General features: G+C 36.1%; 1 protein-coding gene across 2 annotated transcripts in view; it reads left to right on the top strand.

Moving 5' to 3' along the window:
• The window catches only part of UBA6 (ubiquitin like modifier activating enzyme 6), an 82,946-nt gene that overhangs the window by 27,579 nt on the left and 41,108 nt on the right, over window positions 1-14,259 (top strand). For both annotated transcript variants that reach the window (XM_022561690.3, XM_089911999.1), the window contains 3 exons: window positions 7,691-7,771; window positions 10,041-10,163; window positions 11,964-12,087. In XM_022561690.3, coding sequence (XP_022417398.2) covers window positions 7,691-7,771; window positions 10,041-10,163; window positions 11,964-12,087 — 328 coding nt within the window. The remainder of the gene's footprint in view (window positions 1-7,690; window positions 7,772-10,040; window positions 10,164-11,963; window positions 12,088-14,259) is intronic.

Raw genomic sequence — 14,259 nt, 5'->3', positions numbered from 1 at the left:
AAGAAAGCTGGAGTAGCAATTCTCATATCCACAAAATAGACATGAAAACAAGACTATTACAAGAGACAAAGAAGGACACTGCATAATGATCAAGGGATCAATCCAAGAAGATATAAGAATTGTAAATATTTATGCGCCCAACATAGGAGCACCTCAATACATAAGCCAAATGCTAACAGCTGTAAAAGGGGAAATCAACAGTAACACAATCATAGTAGGGGATATTTACACCCCACTTTCACCAATGGACAGATCATCCAAAATGAAAATAAATAAGGAAACACAAGCTTTAAATGATACATTAAAGAAGATAGACCTAAAATTTTTAGGAAATTCCATCCAAAAACAGCAGAATACACTTCTCAAGTGCTCATGGAACATTCTCCAGGATAGACCATATCTTGGGTCACAAATCAAGCCTTGGTAAATTTAAGAATATTGAAATTGTATCAGATATCTTTTTGGACCACAATGGCATGAGACTAGATATCAATTACAGGAAAAAAAAACTAAAAAATACGAACACTTGGGGAGACTAAACAGTATGCTACTAAATAACCAAGTGACAACGACCCAAAACCTATGGGATGGAACAAAAGCAGTTCTAAGAGGGAAGTTTATGGCAATACAATCCTACCTCAAGAAACAAGAAAAATCTCAAACAGCCTAACCTTACACCTAAAGCAATTAGAGGAAGAAGAAGAAAAAAACCCAAAGTTAGCAGAAGGAAAGAAATCACAAAGATCAGATCCAAAAAGAAATGAAAAAGAAATGAAAACAATAGCAAAGATCAATAAAACAAAGAGCTGGTTATTTGAGAAGTTAAAGAAAATTGATAAACTGTCAGCCAGATTCATCAAGAAAAAAAGGGAGAAGACTCAAATCAATAGAATTAGACATGAAAAGAAGTATCAACTGACACTGAAGAAATACAAAGGATCATGAGAGATTACTACAAGCCATTATATGCCAATAAAATGGACAACCTGGAAAAACGAAAAATTCTTACAAAAGTAACAACCTTCCGTGACTGAACCAGGAAGAAATAGAAAATATAAACAATCTAATCACAAGCCCTGAAAATGAAACTGATTAAAAATTTTCCAACAAACAAAAGTTCAGGACCAGATGGCTTCACAGGTGAATTCTATCAAACATTTAGAGAAGAGCTAATACCTATCCTTCTCAAACTCTTCCAAAATATAGCACAGGGAGGAACACTCCCAAACTCATTCTTCGAGGCTACCATCACTCTGATACCAAAACCAGACAAAGATGTCACAAAAGAAGAAAACTATAGGCCATTATCACTGATGAACATAGGTGCAAAAATCCTCAAAAAATACTAGCAAACAGAATCCAGCAGAACATTAAAAGGATCATACACGATGATCAAGTGGGGTTTATCCCAGGAATGCAAGGATTCTTCAATATATGCAAATCAATCAATGTGATAAACCATATTAACAAATTGAAGGAGAAAAACCATATGATCATCTCAATAGATGGAGAGGGCTTCCCTGGTGGCGCAGTGGTTGAGAGTCCGCCTGCCGATGCAGGGGACACAGGTTCGTGCCCCGGTCCAGGAGGATCCCACATGCCCTGGAGCGGCTGGGCCCATGAGCCATGGCCACTGAGCCTGTGCGTCCGGAGCCTGTTGCTCCACAACGGGAGAGGCCACAACAGTGAGAAGCCTGCGTATCGCAAAAAAAAAAAAAGAAAAAAAAGGTGGAGAAAAAGCTTTCGACAAAGTTCAACATGCATTTATGATAAAAACTCTCCAGAAAGTGGGCATAGAGGGAACCTACCTCAACATAATAAAGGCCATGTAGGACAAACCCACAGCCAACATTGTTCTCAATGGTGAAACACTGGAACCATTTCCACTAAGATCAGGAACAAGAAAAGGTTGCCCACTCGCACCACTGTTATTCAACTTAGTTTTGGAAGTTTTAGCCACAGCAATCAGAGGAGAAAAAGAAATAACAGGAATCCAAATCGGAAAAGAAGTAAAACTGTCACTGTTTGCATATGACATGATAGTATACATAGAGAATCCTAAAGATGCTACCAGAAAACTACTAGAGCTAATCAATGAATTTGGTAAAGTAGCAGGATATGAAATTAATGCACAGAAATCTCTTGCATTCCTATACGCTAATGATGAAAAATCTGAAAGAGCAATTAAGGAAACACTCCCATTTACCATTGCAACAAAAAGAATAAAATATCAGGAATAAACCTACCTAAGGAGACAAAAGACCTGTATGCAGATAATTATAAGACACTGATGAAAGAAATTAAAAATGATACAAACAGATGGAGAGATATACCATGTTCTTGGATTGGAAGAATCAAAATTGTGAAAATGACTCTACTTCCCAAAGCAATCTACAGATTCAGTGCAATCCCTATCAAACTACCACTGGCATTTTTCATAGAACTAGAACAAAAAATTTCACAATTTGTATGGAAACACAAAAGGCCCCAAATAGCCAAAGCAATCTTGAGAAATGAAAACGGAGCTGGAGGAATTAGGTTCCCTGACCTCAGACTATACTACAAAGCTACAGTAATCAAGGCAGTATGGTACTGGCCAATAACAGAAATATAGATCAATGGAACAAGATAGAAAGCCTAGAGGTAAATCTATGCACATATGATCACCTTATCTTTGATAAAGGAGGCAAGAATATACAGTGGAGAAAAGACAGCCTCTTCAATAAGTGGTGCTGGGAATACTGGACAGCTACATGTAGAAGAATGAAATTAGAACAATTCCTAACATCATACACAAAAATAAGTTCAAAATGGATTAGAGACCTAAATATAAGGCCAGACACTATAAAATTCTTAGAGGAAAACATACGCAGAACACTCTGTGATGTAAGTCACAGCAAGATCCTTTTTGACCCCACCTCTTTGAGAAATGGAAATAAAAACAAAAATAAACAAATGGGACCTAATGGAACTTAAAAGCTTTTGCACAGGAAAGGAAAACATAAACAAGACGAAAAGACAACTCTCAGAATAGGAGAAAATATTTGCAAATAAAGCAACTGACAAAGGATTAATCTCCAAAATATACAAGCAGCTCATGCAGCTCAATATCAAAAAAACAACCCTATCCCCAAATGGGCAGAAGACCTAAATAGATATTTCTCCAAAGAAGATATACAGATTGCCAACAAACACATGAAAGGATGCTCAACATCACTAATCATTAGAGAAATGCAAATCATAAGTACAATGAGCTATCACCTCACACCGGTGAGAATGGCCATCATCAAAAAAATCTACAGACATTAAATGTTGGAGAGGGTGTGGAGAAAAGGGAACCCTCTTGCACTGTTGGTGGGAATGTAAATTGACACAGCCACTATGGAGAACAGTATGGAGGTTCCTTAGAAAACTAAAAATAGAACTACCATATGACGCAGCAAACCCACTACTGGGCGTATACCCTGAGAAAACCATAGTTCAAGAAGGGTCATGTACCACAATGTTCATTGCAGCTCTATTTACACTATCCAGGACATGGAAGCACCCTAAGTGTCCCTCAACAGATGAATGGATAAAGAAGATGTGGCACATATATACAGTGGAATATTACTCAGCCATAAAAGGAAACGAAATTGAGTTATTTGTAGTGAGGTAGATAGACCTAGAGTCTGTCATACTGAGTGAACTCTAATGTGTGACTGTAAGTCTAGTGCATCATTAACCTAAGGACCTCACCATTTGGAAGTTACAGTTTTCTCCATCAGCTTCCCTTATCCTTCTTGGTCTGATTCTTTTCCTCAAACTGTGGAAACGTCTTTCTTTCAAGTTGCTTTTGTTGCAGAGTTAAGCAAATGGCTGTTAGCAGCTGTGGTAAAAAAACTCCACAGAATACCCCAACTGTTCATCTGCTTCTCAGAAAAATGTACTTTGTGTATTTTTTTGTAAAACAAAGCTTTTTCCAGTGTCAGTGGTGGAAATGTCACAGAAATTGATCATTGGTAGTTCAGAATTTATAGTTTCACCAGAGAGAAAAAAAGAAAGACAAGCCAGCAAAGGTATTACCTCTGGAAAAGATTTGGTAAATATTGAAGATTCTACATCTCAACACAAGTTGGTGTCCCATTCCCTAATTCTATCTCTAGATTCATCCATAGACCATGGGCCCTTGTCAGCCAATTCATTGCCTTCTTAACTATTAAAGTAACGTTTCTTTCTTACATAAGGGGTGAGAGAAGTTGGTTGATAATTTCTTTTATGCTGTTTCCAACCACTGCCCAAGTTAATGATTTCCCAGGATTATGAATAATTCAGAATGTTATTCCAGCTTCTTTTTTAAAAAATGGTTTATATGGAAATGAATTGGTTTTCAAATTGAATTAAATCAGAATTTTGGGGCATTTTCTTCAATTGATTCAGAATGAGATTTATGGTTGTGGTTAAATATAGGATGGTTATTATTTAAGACAGTTCCTGGTTATGTAGATGGAATATCAAATACACCTTACAAAACTGACTTGCATTAGTTACAATCTGTGACTACCCAGTTGGACTGGTTTTGGTATATTCACCTTTTATAGAGAAGAGGCACTGTGGAAGACTGTCATTGATATAGCACAACTTTGGAGACAGAGAGCAGTAAGTTTAAGAAAAGTTAGGTTATCAGCCCTTAAATTTGTACCTTTTTCAAATTTTCACCCTAAACTCTTATTTCTGATTTGTATTGTGGTATAGTTTTTGCCATATAGGTGTCTCTGAGTGAATTGTTGCTATGTTATTTTCATTCAAAGCATATTTTGTGAATGTCCGATCAGTAATTTTTTGTGTATAACATATTTGAGATGATTGTTATGTCTTGAAACAAGTGTGATTGAGAAAGCTGTGAAGGTGCCTTGTGATTTTAAAGATTTTAAGTCTTGATTTTACTTCTATGCACATTATCATGTAGACTTGCCTGCATTCAGGAGATTATATTGAATAACTTCCTAAGGCCTCTTTTAGCCTAATGAGTGAATGAATTATACAGGGCTTAGAATTTGAAAAAGACAGTAAACTATCATGTACACAATAAATATCTTGACACACACACACACACACACACACACACACACACACACACACAAAGCATAGTACTAAGCTGGTGATATGCTGGAATGCCAGACAGAAACAGAAGATCTAGAGGCATATACCCTCAACCAGGCCACAGTATATTCTAATATGTAAAGCTCCTATGAGGCTGTGTTCATAATACAAAATAATAAGACAGGAAAAAGCAGTTCAGCATGATCAAGAGTCAGTGGATATAACAAACAATAGAATTAAACCTCCAAGAATTTCAGACAATAGAATTATTGGATAGGGACTATAAAATATAGATGTTCAAACAGACTAAATCTTACAAGAAGGGATTAAATATACAACAGGAAAATAAGACACTATTGAAAGCAATCAGGCAGATATAACCAAATAGAACTTTTAGAAATGAAAAATATAGTCCTAAAAATTAAAACAATGAATATATTAAATAGTGGATAGATACAACTGGAATAAGAATTAATAAATCGAAAGATAGAGCTGAGGAGATTAGTGAAACCACAGGGACTTCCCTGGTGGTGCAGTGGATAAGAATCCACCTTCCAGTGCAGGGGACAGGGGTTTGAGCCCTCGTCCGGGAAGATCCCACATGCTGCAGAGCATCTAAGCCCGTGCACCACAATTACCGAGCCTGTGCTCTAGAGCCCATGTGCCACAACTGCTGAGCCCGTGTGCTGCAATTACTGAAGCCCCCACGCCTAGAGCCCGTGCTCTGCAAGAAGTGAAGCCACCACAATGAGAAGCCTGCATACAGCAACAAAGAGCAACCTCTGCTTGCCACAGCTAGAGAAAGCCCACGCACAGCAACGAAGACCCAACGCAGCCAAAATAAATAAATAAATAGAATTAAATCTAAAAATAAAAACTACAGCTCACAGTAATAAGAGAATATACTAAAGAGAAATTAAAAGAAATGAGAGCTTGAATAAAAAGGTCTAATTCGTGAGATTGGACTTCTAGAAAAAGTCATATTCAAATTATGGTTGAGAATTTTCTAGTATTGATGAAACACAAATTAGACTCAGTATGTACTGGGTCTAATAGGATTTGATTTTACCCTAATTGCAAGCCAGTAAGTTAGCCTGTTACAGTTTCATGGATGCTGGCAGAAAACATGAGATTCCTGGATCAGAGACTAAGGACTTTATTACTTAGAGCATGGTAAATGTGTGAGCATGATATTTGCCTTGTTTCCTCCTGCATTCCTCCAAATCCCACCTGTGCAGTGCAGAGGGCTCAGTGGATGCCTGCACATGTAGTGGGTTCCTTTAGAGGAAAGGAACATTGAGCTTGGGGAACTTGCTGTTTTATAGCAAGCAGTGAACAAGCTTGCGCTTTGTCCCAGAGGGAGACATCACCTCATTTCTCAAGTCTGCACAAGGCAAATACAAACCTGAGAAACAGCCCACGTAAAGAATGGTCAGAGCCTTGCATTCGTGGTATACCCAGTGAGAGATATATAAACAGTAAGAGATCGATGGAGGATTACCGCTCTGTAGGAATCACACCCTATTGTAAGCTAGATAAAACTAAATCCATACCTGGTTATTTGTAGTGAAACTAAGTTATCCATTTCATGGAAACCAGCAGTAAGGAAAGCTCTGGACTGAGAGTGTCAACCTGCTTTTGCCACTTGATAGATAAATGACCCTAAGAAAATATTTGACCTTTATGAGTTTAAGTTAGCTATGATAAAATCTAATTATAAAACCTTCTCTACTTATCTCACAGGGTGATGATAAAAAACTAAAGTAAGCATTGAAAATTATAATTTGCTATCTTAAATAACAGAACTTGGTGGCACTGTCATAAATAAAAGTTGTAATATTGTGAATCTGTTGAATCTCTGCAGTAAAAGTAAAAGAAAGCTCAGCCAACTAATGTATCTCTTTGAAAATGTAATTGTTTTAAGCTAGCATTTAATTAATATTTTGATGACTAAGCATTTCCATGGCAGTAACAGGTAAAATAAAATCTCCAAGGGGCTTCCCTAGTGGTGCAGTGGTTGAGAGTCCGCCTGCCAATGCAGGGGACACAGGTTCGTGCCCCGGTCCGGGAGGATCCCACATACCGCGGAGCGGCTGGGCCCGTGAGCCATGGCCGCTGAGCCTGCACGTCCAGAGCCTGTGCTCCGCAATGGGAGAGGCCACAACAGTGAGAGGCCCACGTACCGGAAAAAAAAAACAAAAAAAAAACCTCCAACCATTTGGGTTGTGTAAATGCCACATAGGATATTAAGGTTTGCTTCTAATTGTGATGATAATTGAATTTAGTGTGGGCAGGTTTTGTCCTGTATATACTATGACATTTTATGTAAGGGACTTGAGTATCTGCAGATTTTGGTATCCACAGGGAGTTCTAGAACCAATCCCCTGCAGATACCTAGAGATGGCTGTATATGTTACTTTTACTTTTGCTACTCTGTACCTCTGAAGGTATTGACCTTAAAATGGAGTACAATATGATAGTATTTTTTACCAAGAAAACAAGGTATTTTTAGCATAGTGCAAACTGAAATGCTTCTGATTTAGAAGTTGTACATTACCAAAATAATTGTTTATTTTTTAATCTTTAATTCTTGTATTCTTCTCAACAGTGTGTAGTATTGACTGAGATCAAACTATCATTTCAGAAGAAGATCAATGACTTTTGCCGTTCTCAGTGCCCTCCAATAAAGGTAGTAGTATCACTTAATAATGACACATAGTTTACCAAAGGAAAAGCACTTTCAGTATTAGAATTTATAGCTTTTCAGTGAGTTATATAAGAAACTTTTTACATGAGGACAATCAATAATACTTTTTAATTTTGGTTTTCGAAGTGTGGTCCAAGGACACTGAGGGTCCCTGAGACCCTTTCATAGGGTCTGCAAAGTCAAACTATTATAATATTACTGAAATGTTATTTGCTTTTTTCACTCTGATTCTCTTATGGGGTGCAATAGAGTTTACAAAGTCTACTTGATATGTGGTGATATTATTGCTCTGACAGCTAATTGAAAGTGTGTGTGTGTTCTTGTCTTTTAAGTGTTTCTTGGTTTTACTTTCTAACACAGTAAATATCAGTAGGTATAACCCACATAAATAAAATCTAATTGGGTCATCAGTAATTTTTAAGAATGTGAAGGGATCGTGAAACCAAAAAGAAAGAGAACTGTTGAATTGTAGCAGTAGAGTAGAGGTGGCTAGACCAGTTAGGGGCTAATGCAGTAAGTAGTCCAAGTGAGAGATACTTGTGCCTTGATGGGAATAGAGAGTGTGAGAAGTCATTGAATTCGAGGTATCTTTTGTAAAAACAGACTAATGGGATTGAGAATGGATGAATAAGAGTTGTGAAGGAAAGAATGATAAAGAATGACTCCTAGATTTTTGTTCAGAGTAATTAGGTATTGTTAAGTAGTGATGACATTGAGAAGAATGGAAAGAGGTCTAGATGAGAAGAATGGAAAAAGGTCTGCATCCCCTACAACTGCATACATATTACTAACTCCACCTCCTTCGTGGGGTCCTTTGTTCCTTTGGCAAAAGGAAAATGCTATTTGTTCCTTTGAGATAGGCACTAAACTATCATCATACTGTATAAAATAGATGTGCTGAAAATCTTTGGATTGTGGTACTTACATAGCATATTTATACTCTGTAGAACATTTGTGTTGTTTTACAAATTAAATTAAGTAGATGAATAAGACAGAGTAGTCAGTAAACTTAGAACAGAACACAAAAGTTTTACAAAATAGGGCTTCCCTGGTGGCGCGGTGGTTGGGAGTCCACCTGCCGATGCAGGGGACACGGGTTCGTGCCGCAGTCCGGGAGGATCCCGCATGCCGCAGAGCGGCTGGGCCCATGAGCCATGGCCGCTGGGCCTGCGCATCCGGAGCCTGTGCTCCGCAACGGGAGAGGCCACAGCAGTGAGAGGCCTGCGTACCGCAAAAAAAAAAAAAAAAAAAAAAAGTTTTACAAAATAATTACACAAGGTTGTAAAGTAAAATCTTTATGTGATTGATGCATATATTCATACTTTAAAGTTGTTTTGCAAAGAAAGAAATTGTCCTTGAGTTTGCAGCTTTTAAACTTAAAAAAAAAGCTTATAAATTTCTTCTCAGTTTTATGTCTCATAAAAAATGCTGTAGGTACCTATTTTGATAGTAAAGGCAGTGCATGATCAGGTAGGAGGTAGTCTTCTGTTAGCTATTTCACTACCTCATATAATAGGTGGTATAAATTATTTTAATGGGCTACGTTCTTATGCCCAAATATGATTGGCTTTAGTTTTTGTTAGAAAAATATCACCTTATACAGGATCATATGTGTTACAGATTAAGACTTTTTCTTTATTATCAGTATGTCTAAAACTAACTGAGCACAAAAATGATTTCTTTACATTTTCTTAGACTGGAGAATGTTATAAAAATCACTTTCAATAAAACATTTATGATTGTGTTTAAGAATCTGATTCTTACCTTTCATAATTTCGATGTGCACTGTTAGTACCTCAGCCCCTTTCCTGTTGACGCCACTCTGAGTTTTTAGCTGTTTTATTTTCCTTCAACTCTACCACTTTTGGTGAATGGACACTCCATTCTTCTTTTCTAAAATGAAAAGTAAGAATTCACTGCTAGACTGTCAAACCAAGTTATCTTTCTTATATTCTGTGCTTGATTTTTAGGGCAAGGCACGAATTTTTGTTATTTAAAAATTATAGAATGTACAATGATGGTGTGCTGATGTTGCTTCTAATTTTGTTAACACTAGATATCCAGTCCGAAATATCAAAATCCTTGATTCCAAAACCAATTTACAAACAAATTATCATATTTGTGGTCACTTTATACCTCAAATAATATGCTTAATTATAAATAAAATTGTCACCAAAAGGCCTAAGATAGTTGAGGGTTTTTTTTTCTTTATATAAATGTATAAGCTTGAACTTGTTTCTTCATTTCACAGTTCATCAGTGCAGATATACATGGAATTTGGTCACGGTTGTTTTGTGATTTCGGTGACGAATTTGAAGTTTTAGATACAACAGGAGAGGAACCAAAAGAGATTTTCATTTCAAATATAACGCAAGTATGATTATATACATATATTATTGTATATGTATATGATTGATTTTTTTAAGTTGATGTGAAAACTATTTTTTAAAAGGTGATATTAGCAAAATATTGTAATATGCAGTATTTTTTATTTGTTTAAAATTGAAGTTAGAATATTAAGAGAGAGTATTCTGGGTTCCATCTAACATTTTTTAACAATTGATGAACATTTGCTTATGTCATTAATTTTAATTTTGTTCTCTGTCATGTTCCTGTGGGACATGAATTGTGAGTCAGTGTTTACTGAACTGTTGATTTGTCAGATCATAGATGTACTAAGTATGTAATAAGTCACTTGGCCCAACACTCTGACTCCAGGAAGATGAACACTTAAGTCATCATAAACAAAAGCTTTTCTAATTTGTTATATTTCTAAAACATTATTTGGAGGATGAGAAAAGTTTAAGAGTTAATTAACCTTCAAATCAAAAACTCTGAATTTTCTAACCATGTTCTCTTAATATCATGCAAGCTTAATTTTTTATTCCCTGAAAGAATTGGAGAAATTATTATGATCCATTTTTACTACTTTTTCTGTAGTTTAGCCTAAATCATTAACTTTATTTGCACTCTTAATGATCAATTTACATTAAAGCTCAAAAGAAACCAAACATAAGGAAATGATAATAAACTTTGACTGAATAGTATTTGTGATTTTATCTTTATGCTTTCTTTTTAAAGCCAGTGTAATGTTGCCTTTCTCACCCCTTTTTAAGAAAAAATTCATTGAAAAATCATTTTGTGTATCTCTTTGCTTACAGAATGGTTATTGTTCAGCCTTTTACCTTCTCTAGTTATTGTTGGTTTGTCCCTAAGAATATTATAGAGTTAGAATAAGCTCCAAGGGATCTTGTATTGCACTGATATTGTCTTTTATTGACTAGTGCAGGAAATATGGAGGTTATCCATAAAAAATTAGAAAAATATCATGAATGTTCCCATTTAACTTATCTGTAAATTATTTCTCCTTAAAGTCCTTATGAATTCTGTTCTTGTTGAGATATTAGTAAACCCACATTACATTAATTTTATCTACATGTTTGTGATCATAATTGTATTTCTCAAACCCTTAAACAGCAAGAGAATTTTTAGAATCTACATACTTATGAAAGAGAGAATTATAATTCTATTAGTTTTTATGTAAATTAAATTATTATCACATTATTCAAGCAATGTGATGGATTATATGCAGTTAGGAAATTTCCTGGTGTCTGACCTATCTCATCCACCTTTTAGGTGAGTTAAGCCAATTCCTTCCTGTTTTTATCTTGATAAGCAGGGATACATAATATTTCTTTGCTTTAAAGTGTTGGATAAGCTTTAAACTACCACTTTCCTGGCTTTAAATTTCCATCCTCTGTTCTTACATTTCTTTGATCTTCAAAGTTAGACTCATCTTTTATGTACAGAGTCTGTCATGAATGACTTTGAAACTTACCATTCAGTCACTTTGAATGTTTTTATAAATCACAAGAATCTTTGCATCTGTGAAATATTTGAACTCCCTTGTGGAATCTGTTTCCCCCAAACACAGAAATTATATTTTAAACATTCATAATAAAATAAGTTTGAAAATCACATAATAAAATGATAAGTCACTATTTTGTTACAATTCTTTAAAGCATTGCTTTTAATATGGAAGGAGAAGAATGGCTTGGAATTTTGGTTATTTTGAGAATTTTATGATAATATGTTCCTTTTTGTGTGAGATTTGGAATTTGTACAAAAAAGGAATACATGGACTTGTTTTTTAGTATATTACTCTTATTTCTAGGCTAATCCTGGCATTGTCACTTGCCTTGAAAATCGTCCTCACAAACTTGAAACAGGACAATTCCTAACATTTCGAGAAATTAATGGAATGACAGGCTTAAATGGATCTACACAACAAATAACTGGTAAGTTTATGTGTTTTATTAATTCATTTATACTTATCCATTATTCAGCATGTTTACAGTTCAGACACTATACTCAGTGTCAAGAACACACCATCAGCTCAGACAGACATGATCCAATTCTTGGCCTCAAGACATTTAATCCAGGTGAGGGGATACTAACATTCAGCAGTGATGGTATAAAGAGAGAAAAGGCATTCTGGGAACTCTAACCTTAGCAAGGAAACCTACTCACTTTTGGTACAGCAGCAGTGGGGACAGGGTATCTTGATTAAAATTGATTGCATTGGCTTACGAAGATGATGAAAAGAATATTCTGTGCAGAGACAAACAGTAAGAAGCAAGATAGAATTCAAAGAACTTAAAGATATAATATAGCAGGGGTGACAGTGGGAGTTGAGATAGCAAGAGTCTTAAGACATTTAAGAGAAAACTTTATGGTAGGTGAGTGAAGATTCTGGCACCTTATTTACACATTAGGGAGTGCAAGAAGAGGAGCAGGTTTTGGAGAGAGATAATGAGTACAGTCTAGGCTTGTTGGGTGAGGTGACAGTGAAGTATTCAAGTGAAGATATATGTTTTTGTTCAGTGGCTTGGATAAAGGGATGAATGGATGTTACTGCAGGCAGGTTTGTGGATTTATTGGCAAGAAGCTGTAGGAATGTTTTGTCAGTGGACTGAGATGAAATCATGACCCAAAGGAGAGGTAAGGTGGTAAGGCCAGAGATTTGAGGAGAATAAACATTTTAAAAAATCGAAAAATCATCAGGCTTCATTTAGGATCCATTTGAAGTTGAAAATAATGAATTTATAGCAGCGTTAGTCTGTGTAGTTTGTGATTTTCCTCCAGCCATGTTTAAAAGAGTTAAAGACATTGCTAGATGTCTTGTAACTCAGAGACAGCATGTTTACACCTGTTCAGTTGAGAGTGATTCAGTTTTATCTTTAGGGCATCTAAAAGTATAATTATGTGATTAGTGTATAGACTAGTAAATGGATTACTTTTATTTTTCTTTTCATGACTACGAGATGGATCCTTAGGAGAGAAAAAAAAAAAAATCAGTCCCTGTTACGAACTCTTTATACCAAAACAACTTTGGATCTATATTTAAGAATCTTTGGGGAGTTCCCTGGTGGCACAATGGTTGAGACTCTGCTGCCAGTGCAGGGGGCCAGGGTTTGATCCCTGGTCAGGGAACTAGATCCCACATGCGTGCCGCAACTAAAAGTTTGCATGCCACAACTAGGGAGTCCACGAGTCACAACTAAGGAGCCCACCTGCTGCAACTAAGACCCGGCGCAACCAAATAAATAAATATTAAAAAAAAAAATCTTTGGTAACAAAACTGTTGGATTGTTTCCCAGACTGTATCTAAATATGTAAAATATAGATTGAGATCACTGATATTAAAGAATTTTTATCTGTTTTTGCATAAATTGACTCAACTATTTAGGACTATCCTTTGTTGTGTTGGGGGCCATGCAATGGTGGATTGCGGTGCTGGATCTGCATCTTGAGGCTATATGTATATATTAACAGGAGAAGCCACTGGATATCAAGGAATGAAAATAAAACCCACATTTTGTACCAAAAATTCTTCGGGCAGAGAGAGAATATTTGAATAGAGTAGCAGTTTATGAAACTTTTTTTTTCTTAACATTTATTAGTTGGTACTTACTGCTCTAAAGTAATTTTCTGTTATTTGAAAAACATTTTTAAATAGCTAAAACAATATATGCTTATTCTAGATATATATATATTTATGTTTAGGTAGAGTTAAAAATGAGTACTAGTTCAGACCTCCCCTCTACTCCAGAAGTAACAGCAGCTAAGTTTGATGTTTACTCTGCTGACCTTTTCTGTCTACTTAATATATAAACCTTGTTTATTTAATTTAATTTTGTGAATAAGCAAATCGTTCAAAAACAATAGAAGGGGGACTTCCCTGGTGGTACAGTGGTTAAGGATCCACCTGCCAATGCAGGGGACATGGGTTCGATCCCTTATCCGGGAGGATACCACATGCCACGGAGCAACTAAGCCCATGCACCACAACTGCTGAGCCTGCACTCTAGAGCCCGCGAGCCACAACTACTGAGCCCGCATGCCACAACTAGTGAAGCCTGCACACCTGGAGCCCGTGCTCCACAACAAGGCAAGCCACCACAATGAGA

Source organism: Delphinapterus leucas, chromosome 5 (genome assembly GCF_059928025.1).
Source record: "Delphinapterus leucas isolate spDelLeu-1000000601 "Yukka" chromosome 5, BTC_Dleu_Yukka2, whole genome shotgun sequence".
Classification (NCBI taxonomy): Eukaryota; Metazoa; Chordata; class Mammalia; order Artiodactyla; family Monodontidae; genus Delphinapterus; species Delphinapterus leucas.
The sequence above is the reverse complement of the archived record's forward strand: the minus strand, read 5'-3'. Positions and strand labels throughout refer to the sequence as shown.